Here is a 24,293-nt window from a genome sequence, read left to right on the forward strand (position 1 = left end):
GTATCTTCTTGATAGCCACTTCTTACACATAAAATCAAAAGAAAAGTCTTGGTTTTCTTATGTGGCTCCAGAATTACTAACTATAACATTTAGAAGCAATTTATCAGCTGAAACCATTGAGTTTTCAGCTGCCACTACAGCGGTCTTACTCCTTCCCTTTGTTAGTTTTTATCAACTCGCAATAAACATTTTAGGGATTTTGATACTGGCCATTCAATCATGAGCTAAGTTCAACTTTCATCATGTTAGTGTCCAGGCCTAACTGCACAAAGACAGGTTTTCAACTATCAGAATCATAGCAACAAAGATAAAGGGATGATTTCTGGAAGAAGTAACTTTTTACAAACAAAATAAAAAATGGCTCTCCAATCTAGGATTCAAAAGATTAATTTATTAGTCTGAGAAGAGGAGTCACACACTGTACCCAGTAATATGCTTCTTTTATTTTTGTGCCTTTATCTTAAAAATATATTTAAACAGGAAACAAAGATAATATTGAATTTTCCCATAAATTTTGCTTTCTTATTTACAGTGTTACATTGTAAATAACATTCCATTATACACAAATTAGGGACTGTGCATTACTGTATGTTCTCTTTACATATTCTTTCATAATATAGTACATATAGCTCGAAGATATGCAGTATTTAAGCTTAGAAAAGCTTGAGGAAAGAAGTACAAACTTTATCAATAAGACTATTATTTAAAAAGGTTCTGACCTTAATTCTCTGCTAGATTGTTTCACTGAAACCATTCTTTGTTAAAGAAAAATGCCCCATATGAGGGATGAGAATAACAGTTTAAGTTACCACAAGATCCACTTAAACTGGTTAACAAATAAAACACTGTATCACTTATTACTGTTATTAAATGGAGCACTACCACTGTCAAATCATTTAAACAAGTAGATTTACTCTTCAGTTCGGACACATTACATCAACAACAGCTGGTACCTCTTTATGAAATCAAAAATGTTTCCTGCAACTCTAGGTTTTACTTGTAAACAGTAAAGCACACATTTTGTGAAGATGATTTAGTCATTCCCAGTCTTAGGTTACACAGTAAGGAGTTTCTATTTCATCAGGGGAGAAGCAAGCACACACACTGCACACACACGCACATACACACGCACACTCAGTCCCGTCACCTGCCGAAGACCTGCATGTCACTAAGCGCTAACCACGGCAGCACTAGTGTTGCGAGCAGTGCACGAGGCTGCAACAGGAATTATAAAATGGCGAAGATAAAACATCCAAGTTCAGTTAAAAACCCCGAAAAGCTCAGGTTCTGAAATGCCTCTCAGACGCTTCATGCTCAGCCTGAGGGTCAGTTCACTGGGCTCTCCAGGCGGCAAACCCCACCTTCGATTGCCACGGACTGTCCTGCCACTGCACCGGGAGGGAGTCTTGAAATGTGAGTCTGCAGAGAGGGAGACAGGAGAGCGTTAGAAGTGCCAGCTGTGTCCTCCCATATGTGACAAGGATGGAGGAAATACTGGAGTGACACAGCCTCTCTTTGCTTCTCAGTATCTACAGAACATGAGGGTGGTAACCTTTAAGTGCAGAGAGATCTTGTTTGTTCAAATCCTGCAGGGAATGTTTACTGAGCAACTACTATATGCTAAGCATAGCACTAGCAAGTAGAGATACAGATTGAACAAGAACTTAGAATTTCATCGTATTCAGAATAGTCATGGTTTTAACGCCAACTATATTAAGTATATTCTAGTTCCTCTGAAAACTAGTAATTTATATACATTTTGTCTTCTGAACATTCAAAGCAACTGAGAATACCCGATTCATGTTTATATTTTATTCCCTAAAGGATTTGAATAACTTGCAAAAATTCAGACAATTCAACAGCCTAAAAAGTGAGGCGATGAGAGAAAAGAAAAATAAGAGCTTATAAAATAAGGTAAAGACAGGCATGAGATTACCATGCAATTCTAGCCTGAGTTCTGTACCTGTGCTAGAGGCAGACTGTTGCCCTGTCTCTCAGCATCCTCATTCCACGACCAGATAGGTGGTTCATGTGTGTGTTCACAGCCTCACAACAAACCAACTGCTCAGAGGAGAACTCCTGTTCCCGGTACGAGGTCTGGGAACTATTTCTCTTACAGGGCTTCATACACACTGGGTACCATGTTTTGTGGGTGAGTGAAGACATCAGTTGTACAACAAGGAGTTTTGTAGGGCTGAGTGTTAACATCACTCAAAGGAGGCTGGCTCTGAGCAGAAGATAGTAAAAGCTGTTCCATAAAGGGTCAGGATGATGTCAGCCAGGAATTCTTTTTTTTTTTTTTTTTTTTTTTTTTGACCATCTGGCTTAATCCAGGGATAGATAAATGTCGGGAGTTTCTAAGAAGAACAGAAGGACTGCATATCCCTTTAGGTAATCCTCTCTAATTCTGCTACTCTAAACAAGTTTTTCCTAAGGACTGAACTGAAGTAAGTTCAAGCCCAAGGTGAGGCTGTTAGATGCTAGTGAAGTGGTGAAGTCTAGAATGGGAATGACATCCTCTCATGCAACCAAATGTGAAACAAGCCTGTTTTAGATGGAGTAACAGCTAAGCTAACTCTGTTGTAGTTTGAGCGTGGAGACTATTCTTTAATCTCACCACACAAGTCCCATTAGAGTAGCTGACATACATCAACAACTTGGAAAGTTCTAGAGAATGGGAAGTGTTCTTTGGGCACTTAGTTTTTCTGTGTGCAAGGCAGGAAGCAACCTGTAACCTACAGGGGGGTGAGATCTGTTGCCTCAGGTGGAGAGCTGGGTGAGGCAGTCTCTGTGGTATCTCCTGGGATATGAGGATCAGTGAGTTCACTCACCATACTCATGCTTCTGGGAACCCTGTCCCAAAATCTGGCCTCATTGCTGCATTTGAGGGCCAAACTTGGGTCTCGCCATATGGATATATTGTACCCGAGAAGTCCCCAGTAGGAAAACTTGTAGCTCTTTTGTTTCTTGTGGTGCCTCATTAATCTAGCAGGAGTTAGAACAGGGTGTGTTGTTCAATTCTGCTACCCAGAAGTCCTTGTCACATCAGGCACAAAAATCTCAATTCTCACAATTCTCAGTGTTGATACAGCCACTTTTATTCTTCCAGAAATTTCTTAACATGAGGTAAAAGAGAATTTTCTCTCCAGTTATCATTCATCAGTTTTTTAAAAAGGTTCTTCTAAACAAGAAAGATCCCTGGAAGAGTAGATAGAGGTCCCTCAGTCAATTTCATCCCTAATCTCACCCCCTACAGTCATAAACACCATCATGCAACTATGACAGGGATTGAAAATGTGGAAAACAGCATGGGGGTTCCTCAAAAACTTAAACATAAAATTACCATGTGGTCCAACAATTCCACTTATGGATATATATCCCAAACAAGTGAAAGCAGGGACTTAAAAAGGTATTTCTAGACCCATGTTCCTAGTGACCTTATTCACAATAGCCAAAAGGTGGAAACAACCCAGGAGTTCATAACACAATGTGATACACAGTATATATAGCAATGGAACATTATTCAGCCCTAAAAAGGAAGGAAACTGTGACACACGGTACAACATGGATGAACTTTGAAGATGTTATACTAAGTGAAATAAGCCAGCTACAAAAGGACAAATATTGTAGGGTTCCACCTATAGGAGGTGTCTATTAGTCAAATTCATAGCGACAGAAAACAGAATGGTGGTTGCCAGGGGTTGGGGGAAGGGTAATGGGAAGTCACTGTTTAATGGGTACAAGGTTTCAGTTTGAGGAGATGAAAAGTTCTGGAGACAGATGGTGGTGATGGTTATACAACAGCATGAATATACTAAATACTGCTGAACTGCGCACTCAAAAATGGATCAAATGGTAAATTTTGTTATGTAAATTTTACCATAATAACAATAAAAGAATAAAGCAGAAATGACAATTTCTGACCTGGACCAGAGTAGTAGTCCATATGATAGTTTTAAGAGAAGGGGCTAGTTAGGAATGAATCTACAATGCAGAGCCCCGTAGAAGAAACATTAACACCATCAGGTTCTGTTCACAAATAGGCTGGAATTCTCCAATCAGGTTCATTAAAATATCTGTCCCTAAAAGAGTAGCTCACAGGAAAACCTGTCTTCATGTTTCCCAGAGATTCAGGGAGAATACAATGGGACCTCCTGGCAGGCCTGGTGGTCCAGGCACCAGAGGCTACAGAGAATAAATTAATTGTTTAAAGATCAAAGAGTGAACATATGTCCAAGCAGATGGCCTGCAACTTGACCAGGGGGATGTTGGTCTTAAAGCAACTGATTTCCTGCTGACCAAAGAAAAGACCAGAGCTAGAAGGAAGAAATTCTTGCCCCACGGACCAGGGGACTTGATAACAATCCCTTGAGATTTACAAAAACACAGATGGCCAATTTAAACTTATCTCTGACACTCCCACCCCCACCAGGTTTACGACAGAAGAACAACTAAATAAACTGAACTGAACTGCAAAGTCTCTAGGAGAGTTAGAAAGGAAAAGAAAAAGGATTGGAAAAGATGATAGTGGTCTTGAGATAATCTGTTAACAGTACATGGCAAAATATTTCGAAAATACATGGAGATTTGTATAAATTTTGCTGTTTACATAGGACGGAAATGCTCAACTAGACAAACTAGCTAAGATTAACTTCTTAAATCATCATCTAGTCAGGAGGGATTTTGTGATTGCAAAACACATTGGCGTGATCTTGGTGTTGGGAGGAATACAATGGCCAACAATCCATCCAAATGTCGGTACTTCCCCAGTTTCATCCATCAACATGATCTTCTGATTCATCAGAAAATCACTGCCCTTGGTCTGCAAAAGTTTGAGCCGGAAGAATTTGAAGCTTTCTTTGGAAATTTCAATGGAGCATCAAATCACATTATAAACAATGGGAGCTGTTTAAGAGAATGTTTATATGAGTGTTTATCTTGAAAAGTTCTTTTAGAGAAGTGGGTTTGAATTCCTCTTGTAGCTAAAAATAGACCATTTTCTATAATGAATTTATATGTCACCATTTAAAAGCACAATAAAGTATTTTATATTGTCTGAGGACTGTGTAGATTCTTGGGTACCCTATAATCATTAAGAACTTAACAAGGTGTCTTTTTTTTTTTAATTTTTTTTAATGTTTATTTATTTCTGAGGCAGAGAGAGACAGAGCATGAGTGGGGGAGGGTCAGAGAGAGAGGGAGACACAAAATCTGAAGCAGGCTTCAGGCTCCGAGCTGTCAGCACAGAGCCCAATGCGGGGCTAGAACTCACAAACCGTGAGATCATGACCTGAGCCGAAGTCGGTCGCTCAACCGACTGAGCCACCCAGGCGCCCCATAACAAGGTGTCTTAAGGCAATTTAAAAAGCAATGTATTTTTATTGAAATTTATAACTAATGATAAATAACATATAAAATTATACATGAAAAAGCAGCAGACAGGTTCATTTTGGGCTATTTTCCTCCACTTCTTGCTGCATGCCCCACTCATACACTTAACCATGACTCCATGTCTGTCATGTCCTTTTCTGGTTCTTTCTCATGTAAAGACTCCATTGACTGGATCCCCAACTCAAACTAGAAGCTCTTCTTCTAGTTCTAATGGCACCCATCTGAGCATTTCTCGTCCTGTGATGTAACTGTCTTGGTTTTGGTTTGCTTTTAATTTTTAAGTCTCTGTCATGGAAAGTCAATTGGAGACAGGAGCTTGTCTTACACGTACCTCTATATTCCTTGCACCTGTCAAAATGCTTGGCCTAGAACGTTCGCATACTCTGGAAATGCTCACTGAGTGAAGTGACTAAAATACACCCTCAAGGGCTATACTTACACAGTCTCAGGTGCTTTAACGTGTGTGACCAACCAGTTTGATTAAAAAGTGAATCAAACTAGTTGTCATAGTAAAGATTCTTTTAAACAGATTTTTTTAAAGTAAAGACTAAACTTTTCAATTTTCCAAGTGATTATGTTTTTAGAATAAGATGGAGTTTTAGATTTCTCAGATGCTAACAGCTCCACACCAGTGGAACCCAATGGCCTTGTACTCACAATTCTCTGCTTTCTTGCTAATTCCCTGACTGACACAGAGATCCTTGAGGTTAACATTCCTTGAAGAATTATCTACTTCAAAATTAAACTAATTCACAGCCAATATTCTTAGGCCTATATCTTGCTATAAAATCAAATACATTGTATAATAACATATTTAGCCTAAGATTTCAAAATGAGAAAGTTAAAGAAAAAATATTATAGAAATTGTATAATTCCTTGATGTCCTAATCACAATCTAAGTAGTAGCTGAGACTTCCTATCATTCATAGTCATGTCTTTAAATCTCTGAAGACCACCTTAGTGACTGCTCTTTTGTGGTTTCTAGGAAAACTGTAAGCACACAATTTAATTTTAAAAGTCTCAAAGCCTTTATTTAGTGGTTATATTTTAATCCATCTTTCCACTCTTAGAATTGTTGCGATCTGCCACAAAAGTCAAGGAAAGAGCCTCTTAAACAAGTTTATCCTCCTTCAGTGGGGTTAGAAAAATAAAATCTGGACAGACACAGTCCAAAAAAAGCTCTTGGAAATATTTTATTCATTGGTTTCATAATTCTGAGGGTTTGGTTTTCTGTTTTTAAAAAATAGAGGTTGCAGCAAGATAGCACAGTCAAAGCAATACAGACATTTACAAATAGAACAAATGACACTGAAAAAAACACTCTGCACAGACTTAAGAAACAGTATTTCAAAACAGAGAAGAGGTGTTTTTATCAACCAGAAGCTTAAACAGTACGTGCGATACACAACATATTATGCCCAATTCTAAGGTTAATCTACAGAGACAGTTTATCATGATGGCTGTGTGCATGGGTTACTGAATCAGAGCATCTCAGGTTCTGGGCCATTTCTTCTTCTTCTTCTTGGACACATGGAAGGACTACATTTCTGTTTCCTTTCAGTTAGGTGTGGCTATGTGACTGAATCAGGCCAGTGGACTAAAGTGGTATGAGCCCCTACCAGGCTTTGCAGAAAATCTTCCTATGCACTATTCTCCATGCTCTTTTCTCTGATGACGGTGAGGCCCATGTGCTATAAGGAGCTTGGACCCTGGTTCACAACTTGGGAGGAGAGCATCCTGTTAATCCTAATCCCCAATTTGGATTTTACGTGAATGAGAAACACACTTCTTATTGTATTTGAGCAACTACACATTTTGGGGGTTCCTTCTTAGAGCAGCTAGTGCTATCTTACCCAATAATACAGGCCTCTGCACTTAATAGCTGCATAATCTCTGTTGGCTACTTAACTTCTCAGGCTCCATTTCTAAAATGGATATAATAGTAGCATTTATGATCAGGTTGATAAGGACTATATGAGATATTGCATGCAATGAAAACATGTGTCAATAAATGTTAGGTTATTGTTATTCAAACAAACACATAGCCATAGAACAAAACATTACATAGCACAATCTCTATTATAGATTTTTGGATATCCCAGAATTGAGGAATTCTATTTTAAAAGTTTTATAGTTTGCAAAAATAGAATGAGGTATTTTAAAGAAGTTAGCTGTATGCTAAAAGGTAAGGTTCAGGAAAATTGACATTTTTAGGTCAGTATTTTTGATAGGGGCTATTTTGCTGCTACAGATAAAATAATTAACAATTGCTAAGTATTTAGTGACTCCTAAAGGTTTGTACATATCTGCTTGCTATATAACTAATCTTCTAAGGCTCAAAAACAATGAACATACTTGGGTACTATAGAGAAAACCAAACTTGTAGAATACTGGCAAATTGCCTTCTAAAAACATGTAGCATTGTAGGGAAGACAAGTACAGCCATATATAATGATTAGAAAACCATTAACCAAAGCCCTTATAGTGACCATGCACTGTAAGGGTAGAATACTCCAAAGTTGTCTTCTAACACCACCAAGCAATTAACTCAATTCTGCAAATTGTCTGACAATTTAACTCAATTCTGACACTTATCTACCAGGAGATAGTGTCAGATCCTCCAGATTAAGGGGTCAGTTCCACGAGACTTTTTCTCCTTCCCAATCCAGATGCCAATCACAAATCCAGATTGTCACCTGTGCCTCTGACCTACCCACTATAAATAGCACAACCGCTCCTCAAGTTTGCTAATTTGTTGGAGTGGCTCACAGAACTCAAGAAAACAGCTTACTTACTAAGTTACTGGTTTATTGTAAAAGTATATAATTCAGGAGCAGCCGGATGGAAGAGATGGACAGGACAAGGTAATTGGGAAGCAGTTCAGAGCTCCTATGCCTTCTCTAGACATGCTACTTGCCCCAGCACCCCCACATGTTCACCAACTCCACCCTATCGGGTATTCTGGAGATTTTATTACATAGGCATGACTGATTAAATCATTGGTTATTGGTGACTGAGCTATCTCCAGCTCCTCACCTCTCTTTAGATGTTGGGGGGTGGGGTTGAAAGTCCCAACTCTCTAGTCACATGGTTGATTCCCCTGGCAACAGTCCCCATCCTTAGGTTACCTTGGGGTTTTCCGTAAGTTGTCTCATTAACACAAACTCTGGTGTGGTTGAAAGGGGTTTGTTATGAATAACAAGACACCCATTTCACTCTTAAAGATGTATCTCGATTTTAGGAACTGAGGACAAAAGACCAATTATAATAAAATATGATCCCACTGCTCTTACTGCTTAGGATATTACAAAGGTTTTGAAGCTGTGAGTCAGGAACCATGAAGGAAGACCAAATAAACATTTCTTATGATAAATCATAATACCACAGATACCCAACCACAAATGCCATGGGAAGTTAGGAGTGAGAAGATGGATGTGGATCAAAGAATTGAGGAAGGCATTCCAGAGGCCTTGGCACTAGAAGGCAAGTAGAATGGGAGGGCAGAGGGACACAAAAATGACATGTTGGACCTTTGTAAGGAAGAGCTGATAAGTTTACTTGGTTTGAGCCACACAGTTTTTCCAACTTTTAAAAACTAGAAAATATTTTTGTTAATATAATTTATTGTCAAGTTAGCTAACATACAGTATATACAGTGTGCTGCTGCCTTTGGGAGTAGACTCCCATGATTCATCGCTTACATACAATACCTACTGCTCATCCCAACAAGTGCCCTAATAGAAAATATTTTTAAATGGAGAAGTTATATAAAAGCATCTTGATTTCTAGCTCGTCTTGAAAAAATTGGCAACCCTTATATTCCCTCACTGAGGTGAAGCAGCAGCTACCATTTTGGCAAGAATTTTCCACAGGTGAAGCTGTGTTTCTCCTGTGGCATGTGTTCAGAAGGCACCTAATATCTAGTGATGTTCTTTCAGTGGGTTTAATCCACTGGGTTTAGGTCATGGCAGCCCGATCCTTCCATATAAAGTTTCCCCATCAACCTTTTGTCCAATGGTTGTAGCAGCCACTGATAATCATGCTTAAGACCCCTTATTTCATGAGGAAGTTCCCAAAGGGTGGTTTCCTAATTCTGTCATTCTCACTACATTAACAGCTAAAATTCATCTATGAAGAACTTTCTCTCATCAACTTTTTGATATTCCAAAATAAAGTTCACATAAGAAAGAAAGGATAAATACTTGATTCTTCCACTGCCTCAGGGTTCAAATAATAAGGCTCCAAAAGCAGCCAATCATTTTCCCCCTCATCATTTTTTTGTGATGTTAAGAAACCAGTTTTGTTAGAAGAAAGATGATAAGAGATTAAAGAGGGAACATGGTTTGAGGGGATAAAAGGGATGGAAAGAGAAGTTACAGCATTTTGCTTCTTCATTCATACCAGCCCGAGGCCAATTCTTCTATGTTATATAAAAAAGAGACAGAAATAAAAGAACTGTAAGAGGTACCTTCAAACTCCAACGCAAAATAAACTATATCTAGCTGGACTGACTTGCTAGTTCTGTTCTGGATGACTAATCTGAACACTTATATGTTTTAAGTCAAATACAAAGCCTTTAGGATGAATTAGCTCCTTTTGGATTGACATAAGTATTGCTGTCAGTTAATAAAGTTTGCTCAAGATCAATTTGACTAGCAGAAAGTTCTTTCATCAAAGTGAACTGGGTGTTAAGATAGTATGAGTCTGCTAAGGCTTCTGTAACAAAATACCTCATGCTTGGTGGCTTAAACAACATCAATTTATTTTCTCACATATTAAGATATCTGTAGATTTGGTTTTGCTGAGACCTCTCTCCTTGGCTTACAGATGGTCTCTTCTCTATTAGTACAACCCTAGTGTCTCTTCCTCATCCGACAAGGACTTTAGGGCCCCACCCTTCTGTTCATTTACCTTAATCATCTCATTAAAGGCCCTATCTCCAAATACAGTCACATTCAGGCTTAAAGATATGAATTTGGGGGGACATAATTCAGTCTTCAATAGATACAGATCTTAAAGTGATACAGAGTAAAATCCAAAAATGCCCCATATGTTCTGGTTTCCTTTAGTTCTCTGAGCTGAACTCCTCCTGCTCTCCCTCCTTTGCTCAGTCCTTTCTCTCTCTCCACTTGCCTTCTTGCTGTTACTCAACCACATAGCACACCCCTGCTTGAAGGCCATTACAAGTGGTGTTCTCACTGCCCAGAAAGCTCTTCCATCCTTGTCCCTGTGCCTCACTTGCTCAACTTTGCCAGATATATACTCAAAAGCCACCTTTTCAAGAAAGTTTACTCTGGCCACTCACCTGAATCTCCCTCTCTGCCTCAATGTTTCATATGTCCTTACTACTATCTAACTAGCCATTTATTTTGCTCCTTTATCTTATTCATTGCTTGTCTCCCCCACTGGGTCATAAACTCCATGAAGGCAGGGAGTTTATCTATTTGTTCACTGCTTTTTCCTCAGTTCCTAAAAGATAGTGTGGCACATGGTAGGGGTTCAGTATACTTGGCAAACGAATAAAGAACTTCCTTCCTTCCTTCCTTCCTTCCTTCCTTCCTTCCTTCCTTCCTCCCTCCCTCCCTCCCTCTCTCTTTCTTTCTTTCCTTTTAAAAAATGTTTATTTGTGTGCATGTGCAAGCGGGGGAGGGACAGAGAGAGGGACAGAATCCCAAGCAGGCTTCGTGCTGTCACGCGGTCAGCACAGAGCCCAACATGGGGCTCAACCCCACCCAGGAACCATGAGATCATGACTTGAGCCAAAGTCAAGAGTTGGTTGCTCAACCAGCTGAGCTACCCAGGTGCCCCAAGACTTTTTTTTTTTTTTAATGAGGGTTGGGAAGTGAAAGAGAGCAAGCTGCAAATTAGACATTTTATATTTCTTAATTTTATATTTTTAAACTTACATTTGTTATAAAATTTTAAAGAAACTTGTATAAATTAAACAGTCAAAATGATATTGAAGCTGTGGATCTTTAAAAAGTCTGAAAATAAAAGCCTGCTTATTTTCCAAGACTGACCTAGCATGATTCAACAGATTCTGTTCATCCATTTACACAACAATTGCATGTCAGTACACATATCACTTTCTTTTAGACAGAGAGAGCATCACAGACATCAGCTAACTAGGTAGTGGTCAAGTGCAGGCTGTGTGCCTTATGTGTCTATTATGTTAGGCTGCATTAATACAATTTTGATGAATTCAGCATGAGGAGGAATATGGAAAACAGGACTTTAGCCTAGTGAGACATCAGTGCCTCCTGCTTAATCTTACATTATCACAAGCATTTGAAGAGACAGATCTTTTTCCCTACCATTTTCCCTTCTCTTGTTAATTCTGCCGTAATTTTCCAACTGTTGAGTCCTCAGTAACTTATATTTTTCCATCTACTAACAGTGTCACATGAACTTTCTTAAAATACTATGGAATAATGTATATATTTCATAGAATGAAGACCCATTCAGCTACAGGCCAAGTTTGTCTTCTGTATTTATCACTGTGCTACTCGGGGCCCATACATTTGGTACTGTGAGTTGGCTCTGTTGGCTAAGCACATCTTATGTCCTTACATAGTGAATTCTTACCTGATGTGATAATAGTCATGCTTTATTTTACTGGCACAATGTGATAGACCTTAAATGACCGATTCCAGAGAGAAGGGCAGGAGAAATATGTCTGGTTGCCTTTATCGCTTTGTTTCTATTAGGGGCATTCACCCCTCAATGAGTGAGTCAGGAGGCACTACCACCCCCACCCTTTTCCCAGAAGTTCCTTGCCCACTGCTGTCAAGGGCTGTCTTTCAAGGAGATACAAGTTGTGAATAAGTATATTCTGAGCATTCTTTGTGTGTGGTATTAAACCTTGGAATGTAGTTTACTGCTCTAAAAATAGTGTTTGGTCTTTAGACTTCATCCTGAAAGCAGATGTCCTCAAGTAGTCGACAGTTTCACATGAACTTGCTTAATATAGTCCAGAATAATGTGTATATTTTATAGAAGAAAAGCCCACTTAACTACAGGTTAAAAGATCTGGGTGCTCACTTCCTAAGCCCCTGTGTTCGTGGGCAAATCAGTGAAAGTCTCCCGAGTTATAAAATGAGGACTTTGGGTTGGATTCTCTCTAGAGTAGCCTCTCAAGTTTTAACATTCTCTGATGCTTACTTCATTTAGCTTTTGTATACATTGTTAATGAATCCAAAAACAAATGTTTTACTTTTATTCCATCATTGTCTTACACTAAAAGTAATAAATAGGCCAGAGCAATTTCAAGATGTAATTTTTTTTTTTAATTTTTTTTTTCAACGTTTATTTTTATTTTGGGGACAGAAAGAGACAGAGCATGAACAGGGGAGGGGCAGAGAGAGAGGGAGACACAGAATCAAGATGTAATTTTTAAGTTCAACTTAACAAATCAGAAATATCAACAGAATGAGGAATTAATGCCATATGTTAGTCATTTTACTGTATGTCACCCCTACCTAGTTTTCCACATTTAAAACAAGGATGCCATAAAAGACCCAATGGTGAATGTGGACAAAACACAAAGACAGCATTATGGTGAATTTCATTGTTAGCACTGAAACATGTCTACATAAAGGGAAAAGTTCTATTGTTCTCACATATAAATATCATGTCCAAGGAGCCTTAAAATGCTGTCTGATGAGAACAGCATGTTGTTCCAGTCTCAAGGCAACTTTTGTTACTTCTTTTACCATGCAGGCAACACCACACTTCACAGGCAACATCAGACAAGATTGTCCTCCTATTTTTAACTTAAAAGCCTGGGAAGGCATCCGCATAAACATGGCAGGCCCCACAGTACCTATTATACCATCACTCACATGGAGAATTATCATGAGTATTCCATTTTGCTAAAGGTGATAAAAGCTCTCCACTATTTAGCAAATATTTATTCTGCACTTATTATGAGGGAACAAAAGAATGAAACACACATGGGTTGTACTCTGAAGGCAATTATGTCTTTGCAGGATGCAGAAACTAGCTCTTCGTGAACCTAGTTCCTTAAGAAATCTTAATAAAAACACCAAGTCCCTATATTTGCATAATACTTTAATTTGCATAATGTTTTTACATCTATGAGATCTCCTCAAAATGCCATGTACAAAGATGTTTACTATACCTGTATTTCAGGTGGAAAAAAGCAAGGCTCAGAATGGTTATGTGGTTTGCTTATGGTCACAGAGGAAGCGGAAAAACTGAAACTTGAATGAATGCCTGTGGACTCCAAATTTAGGGCTCTCTTTACTCCCACAAAGCCTTACCATGAAGGATTCTAAATCTAGCTCTGTTAAGAGACACACCTCTCACTGCAGGAGGCTTATGACTAAGTAGTTTCCCAGGGTGAAAGAGGGCTTGCTCAGAAAAGCTATTGCCACAAATTTTACCAACAAATTTCAGGATGGTTCTGGGATTCAGAGAACTGGGTCTGAGCCTTAACTCTGCTGCTGACAAACTAGTTGGTCACAGGACTAGGAGGTTACCAGCTCTCTGGGCTTCAGCTACTTTGTAGGTAAAAATGAAAAAGTCAACTCAATCATATTCTGAGTCTTTCTGATTCTAACATTCTATATAGTTTTGTATTAGGCCCTCTAAATGTTTGAATACGTTTTTTCAAAAAAAAAACACATTTCTAAATTTTTTTAGAATTCAGGTTACAGATTTTTAATGTTTATTTATTTGAGAGAGAGAGAGAGAGAGAGAGAGAGAATGAATGAGCTGGAGAGGAGCAGAGAGAGGAGAAAGAGAGAACCCCAAGCAGGCTCCACACTGTCAGTGCAGAGCCCAACACAGGTCTCGAACTCTAGAACCGTGAGATCATGACCTGAGCCAAAATCAAGAGTCACACGCTTACAGGTTAAAGATTTTTTTAATAGCCCCTCTAAGAACTAACTAAAATTCCAGTTGGTCCCGGGACTTTGTGTCACCTTTTCCTTAGACCCAGCCTAGTACTGGGAGGTCTTTTTAGAGGGTAGTTTTATGACCACCTACTGAGAACCACCTACTGAGTATCTGAGGTTGGGGACCAGGAGGCTGGATTTTCACCCTACTCCCATCTCTGCAGGAGTAAAGCCTGTCCTAGGCTACCTCTTGGATAAGTAGGTAGGCAGGCAAGCAGGAAGAAAGGTTGGTGGATAGGTCATGCAGAGTAAATGTAAACATATATCTGATACCATAATGTGAATGCAAACTCAGGTTGTACAGACCTTTTGTACTGTACTCTGATTTTTAAAAATTTCTTTACTCTTCTTTTTCAAATATTGTAAGAGGAACATGTGCTATTTTTATATTAAAAACTGATTTTATTAAAAAATTTTTTTTAATGTTTTATTTAGTTTTGAGACAGAAAGAGACAGAGCATGAGCAGGGGAGGGGCAGAGAGAGAGTGAGATACAGAATCCGAAGCAGGCTCCGGCTCTGAGCTGTCAGCACAGAGCCTGACGCGGGGCTCGAACTCACAAACCGTGAGATCATGACCTGAGTTGAAGTCGGACACTCAACCGACTGAGCCACCCAGGCGCCCCATATATTATTACTGATAAAAGAATAAATCAGTATATGCCATTCCATGCTTTCCACATGATCACAACTGTGTGTAAAAAAAAAAAAAAAAAATTCACAGTTGCAAAAAAAGAAGGAAATATACCAAAATGTTAAAAACAGTTAATGTCGGTAGTTCACTGTATTCCAGAAGGATTCACTCAGGGCCAGGACTGAATTTTTTTTTTCTTCCCATAATCTTCCTGTACTTTCTTAATTATGTAGAAGGGTGATTTAGTGAGTGTTTAATGTAGAACACAATCTATTACTGTTCTAGACTCATTTTGGAAAGTATGACTGTGTCCCCACAATACTCCCCAGCTTTGCTGAAAAAGGAAGGAACAGAAGTAACTCTAATGTCCACATAGGACTCAGCAACAGCACCTGGTTGAGTTGGTCCCTCTGTTCCCCTCGGAACACCTTCTCCTCTCGGTTTCCAGGACACCACACTCATCTGGTTCTCCTCAACCTCTAAGGCCAGAACTTTTCAGTCTCCTTGCAGGTTCCTCCTCCTGTCACCAACTTATGTACACTGGAGTTCTCCAGGAGTCAGGCCTCTTTTCTTCTACCTGTGTTCACTCCCTTGGTCATCTCAGCTGATCTTAAAGTTTTTTTTTTTTTTTCTCTTTTTTCTAATGTTTATTTATTTTTGAGAGACAGAGAGAGTGTGTGAGCAGGGGCGGGTCAGAGAGACAGGGAGACACAGAATCCAAAGCAGGTTCCAGGCTCTGAGGTGTCAGCATAGAGCCCGACGTGGGGCTCAATCTCACAAACTGCGAGATCATGACCTGAGCTAAAGTAGGCCACTTAACCAACCGAGCCACCCAAGTGCCCCTGATGTTAAAGTTTAAAAAAAAAACAAAAAAACAAAAAAAAAACATTCATATGCTGAGACTCCTAAATATACACTTCCAGCTAAGGCCTCTCCAGATAACTAAGTGGTTAGAAGCTTGGGTTCTGGCGTTCAGACTGTCCAGCCTGAATCTTAGTTCCACCTCTTTGTAGCTGTGTGACTGTAGATAACTTGATATCTCAGATATTTCTTCTCTGAGGGGCTAGTGGTGGCAAAGTGTTCTGAGCTAAGAGGAGAGCGTCTAGCTGAGTCCTACAGGCCAAGGAAGGGGTTTATACTCAGTCCTATAAGGGGAGGCTCTGAGTCACCAATTTCTTGGTAAAGACAGGCCAGTGGCCTCTAATTCTTAGAGAACCTGGTAGGAAAGGCTCAACATCCTAATGATTTATACTGGGTGAAAATCCAAAATGTCAGTTACAATCTTCTGGTTGGTAAGCTGCCAGATAACATAGATTTTACCACTGCTTGAAAGGAGCATCTTGTATTTGAAAAGAAATGAAAGGCTAATGTTTAAACTATCATAAAGAGTGAAACTACTATTTGTGTAATGGACTATTTCCTGAGAATTTCAGTCCATCTGTCAGTGAGGAATTTGGGAGGGGTAAAAATAAAAGCCACCAACAAACCCTTTGAAGAAAGTTCTCCTTGTTAAAACCATCTGCTTCCTGACTTCTTATTGATCTGACCCATGTAATACCAATGAACTAACTAAGGCGTTGAGACCTAGACAGCAGCATTTCCCAAGCTGACTCCTGGGAGATGCTCTCTGAAAAAAAGAGCATGGTTAAATGTTAGGGAAATGGTGCAAACTTATTGCTCAACCCAGTCCACTCTTCTTAGAGCTGGATAGGCATGTGAACACGTCAAGGTTCAGACATCCTTCTGAGGGGAGCAAAATACATGACCCAAAAATATACCACTTTGGCATATGCATTATTTGAGCTGAGGGCAACTGAGACCCGGCAGAATCAAGAAAACCATTTTATCTCTCCATTAACTACCCAAAAGAACTTAAATAGGAGGCCTGGCCAGAAAGAGAGCCCTTACCAGGGATAATTGTGTCTGTGAAAGGCTTATCTGTAGCGCAGGGCAAACATCTAATTACCAAACATCTGCTCTTACTGTCCTGTGAATTACCCTTCTCCCCTTGGAAGCCCCAGGCCCCTATCCCATTCCTTATCTCAAGATGGCTTACAGGCCTCAAGAGACTCATTTGTCCTTGTGTCTCATGTTTTTTTATGGGACTCGTATATGTACATAATAAAACTTGCTTTTTCCTGTTAGTCTATTTCATGTCAATTTAATTAATAGACCAGCCAAAAGAACCTAGAAGGGTAGAGAAGAAAATTTCCTCCCCTACATTTCAATAGAGAATTCTATATAGGGGCGCTTGGGTGGCTCAGTGGGTTCACGTCCGACTCACGTCCGACATTTGAGTGAAGTCTGGAAGGTTTATGGAAGCAAGGCAAGAACATTCTGGTGCAAAGGCCCTCAAGTAGGAATATTCCTGGTATGTTGGAGGGTCATTGAGAAGGCCAGTCTTAGTGAATCAGAGTATGTAGCAGGGGTCCAGATCATAAGTTTATATTGGTCCCTGTCAGGGTTTGGGCTTTTTCTCTAAGATGGGAGCCAATGGAGGCTCACCAGCATCATGTCATTCACTAGCCCATGTGTGACATGATCTGACTTACATTTTAAGAGGTGACTCCAGCTATGAAGGGGAGACAGAGTGTTAGGTTGTTGCCACTCATATAAATGATGATAATGACTGGACTAGAGTGTTAGCTGTGCAGAATCAGTTGTGTGTGAGAATCAGTTGACTTCTTTGTGTGTTTTAAGGTAGAGCCAATGATATTTGCTGATTGATTGGATAGAGGTATGAGGGAAATAGAGAAGGCAATGATGACTCCTAAGAGTTTGGCCTAGACAGTTGGAAGAGTACATTTGGCATTTACTAGGGAAAGGAAGGTGAGTGGGAGAGGAAGAAGGCTTGAGGGGAATGAGGGGAAGTAGAGCTGAACTGGAGTATCTTAATGTTGAGACACGTGTTAGGCATTGAATGGAGATACTCAGTAGAGAGTTGGATATATGTGTCAGGAGAGAGGATAAGCTGGAGAATACTTGGGAATCTCAAATAAATGCTTTTTCAAACTAGAAGACTGAAAGAGATCACCAAGTGAGTGAACACAGACAGGAGAAAAGAGTCCTGAGGACCTCACATGTTTATAAGTTTGGGAAATGAGGAGTAAAGGAGGAGGAGTTTGGGAAATTGGGAGCGAAGGAGATTGCAAAATGGCCATAGAGTGAGAAATGGCCACAGAGGTTGATGGAGAACAACATGAATGTGGTGTTTTAGAAACCAGGGAAATAAAATATTTTAAGGAGAAGAGGGAGACCAACTTTATCAGATGCATTAGTCTAGTACCACGTAACTACGTCTGACCACTGGGTTTAGCATTGGTAGTCTTTGCTTACCTTGACAAGAGCTGTTTCAATGGAATGGCCAAGGCAAAAACCTGATTATAGAGCAGTTACAGAGAGAATGGAAGGGAAAAAAATTGAGGTAACAAGTTCAGATAAGCCTTTTAAAAAACTTTGCTGTAAATGGACATAAAGAAATGGAGTGGTAACTAGAGGAGGAAGTTGGTCTGGAGAGTTTTTATTCTTTCCTCTTTCTTCAATACAGCCAGATGCTTTACTATATGTCCAAAACATTTCACAAATATTTTTCTATAAAATGAGCAGAGGAAAAGCTGTCCAACTGTTGAGTCCTGAGGTTCCCCAATATTTAGTGGTTGATATGGTGAGGAAGAACCAGCAAAGGGAGCTGAAGTCTCAGCATTAAAGTAAAATAAGAGCAAACTCTTAATAGTAGTTTGAGTGTAGCTGGAATTAAAGAAAAGCATTCATTAACTTTTGGGATGAGCTGGCTTAAAGTCACATAGAATTCTTTTTTTTTTTTTAATGTTTATTTATTTTTGAGAGACAGAGTCTGAGCATGGAAGGGGCAGGGAGAGGGAGAGACACAGAATCTGAAGCAGGCTCTAGACTCTGAGCTATCAGCACAGAGCCTGATGCAGGGCCCTGAACCATGAGATCGTGACCCTTTGTACTTCCTAAAACCCTTCCCAGCTTCACATTTCTTTTTGCACTTTATCACAAACATAGTATATTCCTTACTTACCTTGTTTATTATTACCCCCCTACCCTCAGCATGTAAGCCCACAAGTATAGGGATTCTTGACTTCCTTGTTTACTATTATGTCTCCAGGGAAATACCTGAATATAAAAGGCACTCAATACTATTTAATAAATACTTCATTTTAAAAAATGAGCTTCTTTATTGTATCAAAATTCTATTCCTAGTTAAACTGAGTTTTTTAAGTAGCTAAATTCTCAAAGCCAAAGAATTAAGGCTTCCTTCCTAGTCAATCATTGTTAAGCAGTATAATAAATCCTTGAGTAGCTCTAATACTGGTTAACTGAAGTTTAAAAAAATGTGTTTTTGTCACTTTGACGTTTGTGAAGATCTTATAAGTTATACTTCTTTCTCTTTTGTCCCAGATATGGCTTACAGAACAAAAACATAAAAAAGAAAACATAAACACAAATGCTAGATTCAGGAACTTGTTGTATCTAAAAGGGTCATCATATTAAAGACCAGGTCTTCCTATCTGCCCATATGGCACTGGAAATGTATAGAAATTTGGAATGGAAGTATATTCTATTAAGTTATTATTGGGACTTATTACTAACTGTCTATTAAGAGCTTGTTTTGCTAAGATCTTCCATTTTTATCCTTAAAATACACATTATAAATATTTAAAAAAAAATTTTTCCCAATGTTTATTTATTTTTGAGAGACAGAGCATGAGCAAGGGATGGGCAGAGAGAGAGGGAGACACAGAATCCAAAGCAAGCTCCAGGCTCTGAGCCATCTGCACAGAGCCTGACACGGGGCTCAAACTCATGAACGGTGAGATCATGACCTGAGCGGAAGTCAGACACTTAACCGACTGAGCCACCCAGGTGCCCCAGATTATAAACATTTTTAATAGAGCAGTATAGTTAGCAGTTCTTTTTTTTTTTTTTAATGTTTATTTATTTTTGAGAGAGAAAGCACAAGCCGGGGGGGGGGGGGGTGCAGAGGGTCCAAGTTGGGCTCTGAGTTGATAGCAGTGAGCCTGATGTAGGGCTCGAACTCAGGAACTGTGAGATCATGACCTGAGCTGAAGTCAGATGCTCAACTGACTGAGCCACCCAGGCCTCCCATAGTTGGCAGTTCTAACTATTCAAATGTTGATCATAATATCCACAAGAACTATCAATGGAAGAAATCAGGGGATTATTGGGTTTTTTATCTGTTATAGGAGACACCTTTAAAACAATATTTTCTATTTCAAGTGAATAAAAAGCTGTTTTCAAGTACTTTGAGCATCTCCTAATAGCAAAATGTTAATACAATCTTTATCCTAAATGAAGTTTCTTTTTACCCCTTCAACAGTACAGCAAACAGTGTAGTCCAAACATGTATAGCACAGTGATGACAGTTCAAGAGCATAAAAGTCAATCGCCAGTACCTACCACTTATTGCATCCAGAAGTATTTGAAAGGAATATAAATAGAATAACTCAACCATATCCAAATGTCTTAATCAGTTATTACTAAAATGATAAGTTTTCACAAATTTACAATACTGCTTTACTTACAAGACATGAAAATCATACAGTGTAACTATCATAAAAAATTTAATTCTTAGGATTAGACAAACTGGATACTCCAAGATGAAGGTTTTTTAAAAGACAGAAACTATATTTTTTGAATGCGTGGTACTGAAATTAAAATGTATTCTAGCAGACAGATTTTTCTTCGGGTTCAAAATATACAACATGGGTCAATCTCAAATGTCTGTGAGTGAAGCAGGCCAAGTGTAGGGCTGTCAAAGTGGAGTGGCAGGTCCTACCAAAGAGGGTGGTTACCAGTGTTGCCAAATCTTCTCTTAGAGAATAAAACAAATCAGAAGGAAAAAAATCATATTTTTATGTAAAATTTAAATGTTGAAATCTTGCACAAAAATGTTATATAAAATTTGCATTTTGTATAATCTTAATTTTTTATGTAAAAATTTTTAATGTTTTGAAAAAGCTGATCTGTTAATGAACCCCACTTTAGACCTCAAATCTGGGAAGGAGAGACAGTGGGGACAAAATGTTGTGTCCGAACAACCACTTGGACTCAAAGTTCTACCCTCAACCTTGACATGGAGTCACTCACCAAAGATGTAACTATGGAAAGCTTACATGTGCTAAAGTTTTGTGTGGTCATTGTCATTAGTACCTCCCAAATACTATGCTTGGTAGATCCAGCTCCCGTCACTCACCAATAAAATAATGTAATGAAAGTTCTTATACAATCAATGGGTAATACTGAATATTTAAAATCATAAAACCAATACTTTGTGTTGAGTTGGGAAGTTGACATGAATTAAGAATGATGCCTCAAGACACAAGAAAAATCTCAAATAAACTAACTTTAACACCTAAAGGAACTAGAAAAAGAAGAACAAACAAGGCCCAAAGTTAGTGGAAGGAGGGAAATAATAAAGATCATAGCAGAAATAAATAAAAACAAAGGCAAAAAAAGAAAAGATCAATGAGACTAAGAGTTAGTTCTTTGAAAATATAAATAAAATTGACCTTTAAAAAACCTTTAACCAGAGTCACCAAAGACAGAGAGAGAGAGAACTCACATAAAAAAGAAATGTAAGAGAAGTTACAGCTGACACCACAGAAATACAAAAAACTATAAAAGATTACTACATAAAAGTATACGCCAACAAATTGGACAACCTAGAAGAAATGGATACATTCCTAGAAACATACAACCTTCTGAGACTGAATCAGGAAGAAACAGAAAATGTAAACAGATGAATTACTAGTAATGAAAGTGAATCAGTAATCAAGAAATTCCCAATAAATGAAAGTCCAAGACAAAATGGCTTCACAAGTGAATCCTACCAGACATTTAAACAAGTGTTAATACCTATTCTTTTAAACTATTCCAAAAAAAAAAAAAAAAAGAAAGAAGAAGAAGAAGAGGAAGGAATGCTTCCAAACTCATTCTAAGGCCAGTAATACTCTTATAACAAAACCAAAGACACCACACGAAAGAAAATCAGGGACCAATATCTCTGATGAACAAAGATGTAAAAGTCCTCAACAACAAAATATAACCAAACCAAATTCAAAAACATTCATCGAAACCAAGTGGTATTTATTTTAGGGAGGCAAGGATGGTTCAATATATGCAAGTCAATCAGTGTGAACATTACATCAACAAAATAAAAGATAAAAATCTTACGATCATTTCAATAGATGCAGAAAAAGCATTTGACAAAATTCAACATCCACTCATGATAAAAACTCAACAGAGTGGGTACAGAACATATCCTCACATAATAAAGGCTACATATGCCCAACCCACAGCTAATAACATACTCAATGGTGAAGAGCTGAAAGCCTTTCCCCTAAGATCGTGAACAAGACAAGGATATGACTCCTACCACTTTTCTTCAACATAGTACTGGAACTCCAAGTCATAGCAATCAGACAAGAAAAAAGAAATAAAAGTCATCCATATTGGTAAGGAAGAAGTAAAATTGTCACTATATGCAGATGACACAATACTAAAATCCTAAAGACTACCAAAAAACTATTAGAACCAATAAATGAATTGAGTAAAGTTTCAGGATACAAAATCAATATATGGACACCTGTTATGTTTCTAAACACTAATAATGAAATAGCTAAAAGGGAAATAAAGAAAACAACCCCATTTTCAACTGCATTAAAGAGAATATAATACCTAGGGATAAATTTACCCAAAGAAGTTAAAGACTTTTGTAGTAGTCAAAAATGATAACACACTGAAAAACTTTCCTTCTGGTTAAAATAGCCATTGTCAAATATAGTCAACAATATCTTAATAGTGTTGTATAGTGACAGATGATAGCTATACTTGTGGAGAGCAGAGCACAATGTATGGAGAAAGTGAATCACCACATTGTACAGTTGGAACTACTGTAACATTGTATATCAACTATACTCAAAAATAATTATTAATAATAAAAAAGTAAAAGACCTATATTCTGAAAATTATAAGACAATGATGAAAGAAATCAAAGGTGACACAAATGGAAAGATATACCATGCTCATAGACTAAAAGAATTAATATTGTTCAAATGTCTATACTACCTAAAGCAATCTACAGATTCAATGCACTCCCTATCAAAGTACCAACAGTTTTTCACAGGACTAGAGCCAAAAATAAGACAAACAAAACAAACAAACAAACAAACAAACAATTTATGGAACCACAAAAGACCCCTAATAGCCAAACCAATCTTAAGAACAAAGCAGGAGTTATCATAATCCTAGATTTCAAGATTTAATACAAAAATATAGCAATCAAAACAGTATAGTACTGGCATACACACACACAAAAGACACATAAATCAAGGGAACAGACTTGAGAGCCCAGTAATGCACACATATATGGTCAATTAATCTATGACAAAGGAGGCAAGAATACAATGGAGAAAAGAAAGTTTCTTCAATAAACGGTGCTGGAAAAACTAAATGGTTGCATGCAAAAGAGTAAAAATGGGCTACTTATACCATACTAAAAACAAACTCAAAATGGAATAAAGACCTAAATGTATGACTTGAAACCAGAAAACTAAAAGAAAACATAGGCAGTAATCTCTTGGGCATCAAGCTTAGCAGGATTTTTCTGGGTCTGTCCTCTCAAGCAAGAGAAACAAAAGCAAAAATAAATAATTGAGATTATATCAAACTAAAAAGCTTTTTGCAAGTGAAGAAAGCCATCAACAAGACAAAAAGGAAACTTACTGAATGGGAGAAAATGCTGCAAATGCTATATCCAATAGCAAGTTAATATCCAAAATATATAAAGAACTCCTACAACTCAACACTAAAAACAGATAATCTGATCAAAAAATGAGCAGAAGACCTGAATAGACATTTTTCCAAAAAGAAGACACACAAATCGCCAACAGACACATGAAAAGATGCTCAACATTACTATTAGGAAAATTCAAATCAAAACCACCATGAGATACCACCTCTTAGAATATTTAATATTAAAAAGACAAGAAATAACAAGTCTTGATGAGGATGTGGAGAAAAGAGAACCCTCATGCATTACTGGTGCGAATGTAAATTGGTATAGCCAATTATGAAAAAAACAGTATAGAGGTTCCTCAAAAAAAAAAAGGGGGGGGGCACACTATCCAGTAATGCCACTTCTGGGTATTTACAGAAAGAAAACAAAAACACCTTATGTTTACTGCAGTGTTATTTACAACAGCCAAGATATGGAAGCAACCTAACTATTCATCAATAAATGTATGGATAAAGAAGATGCGGTATAGGGGTGACTGGGTGGCTCAGTTGGCTGGGCGTCCAACTC

At 38.2% G+C, this 24,293-nt stretch overlaps 1 protein-coding gene across 3 annotated transcripts in view; it reads right to left on the reverse strand.

Moving 5' to 3' along the window:
• Positions 1-371: 371 nt before the first annotated feature.
• TASP1 (taspase 1) overlaps positions 372-24,293 on the reverse strand; it is a 274,936-nt gene continuing 251,014 nt past the window's right edge. For 2 of the 3 annotated variants that reach the window (XM_043602901.1, XM_043602902.1), the window contains one exon: positions 372-1,419. In XM_043602901.1, the coding sequence (XP_043458836.1) occupies positions 1,327-1,419 (93 nt within the window). In that variant the 3' untranslated portion in view covers positions 372-1,326. The remainder of the gene's footprint in view (positions 1,420-24,293) is intronic. The other variant, XR_006300864.1, reaches the window with a different exon arrangement.

This window comes from Prionailurus bengalensis, chromosome A3 (genome assembly GCF_016509475.1).
Source record: "Prionailurus bengalensis isolate Pbe53 chromosome A3, Fcat_Pben_1.1_paternal_pri, whole genome shotgun sequence".
Taxonomy (NCBI): Eukaryota; Metazoa; Chordata; class Mammalia; order Carnivora; family Felidae; genus Prionailurus; species Prionailurus bengalensis.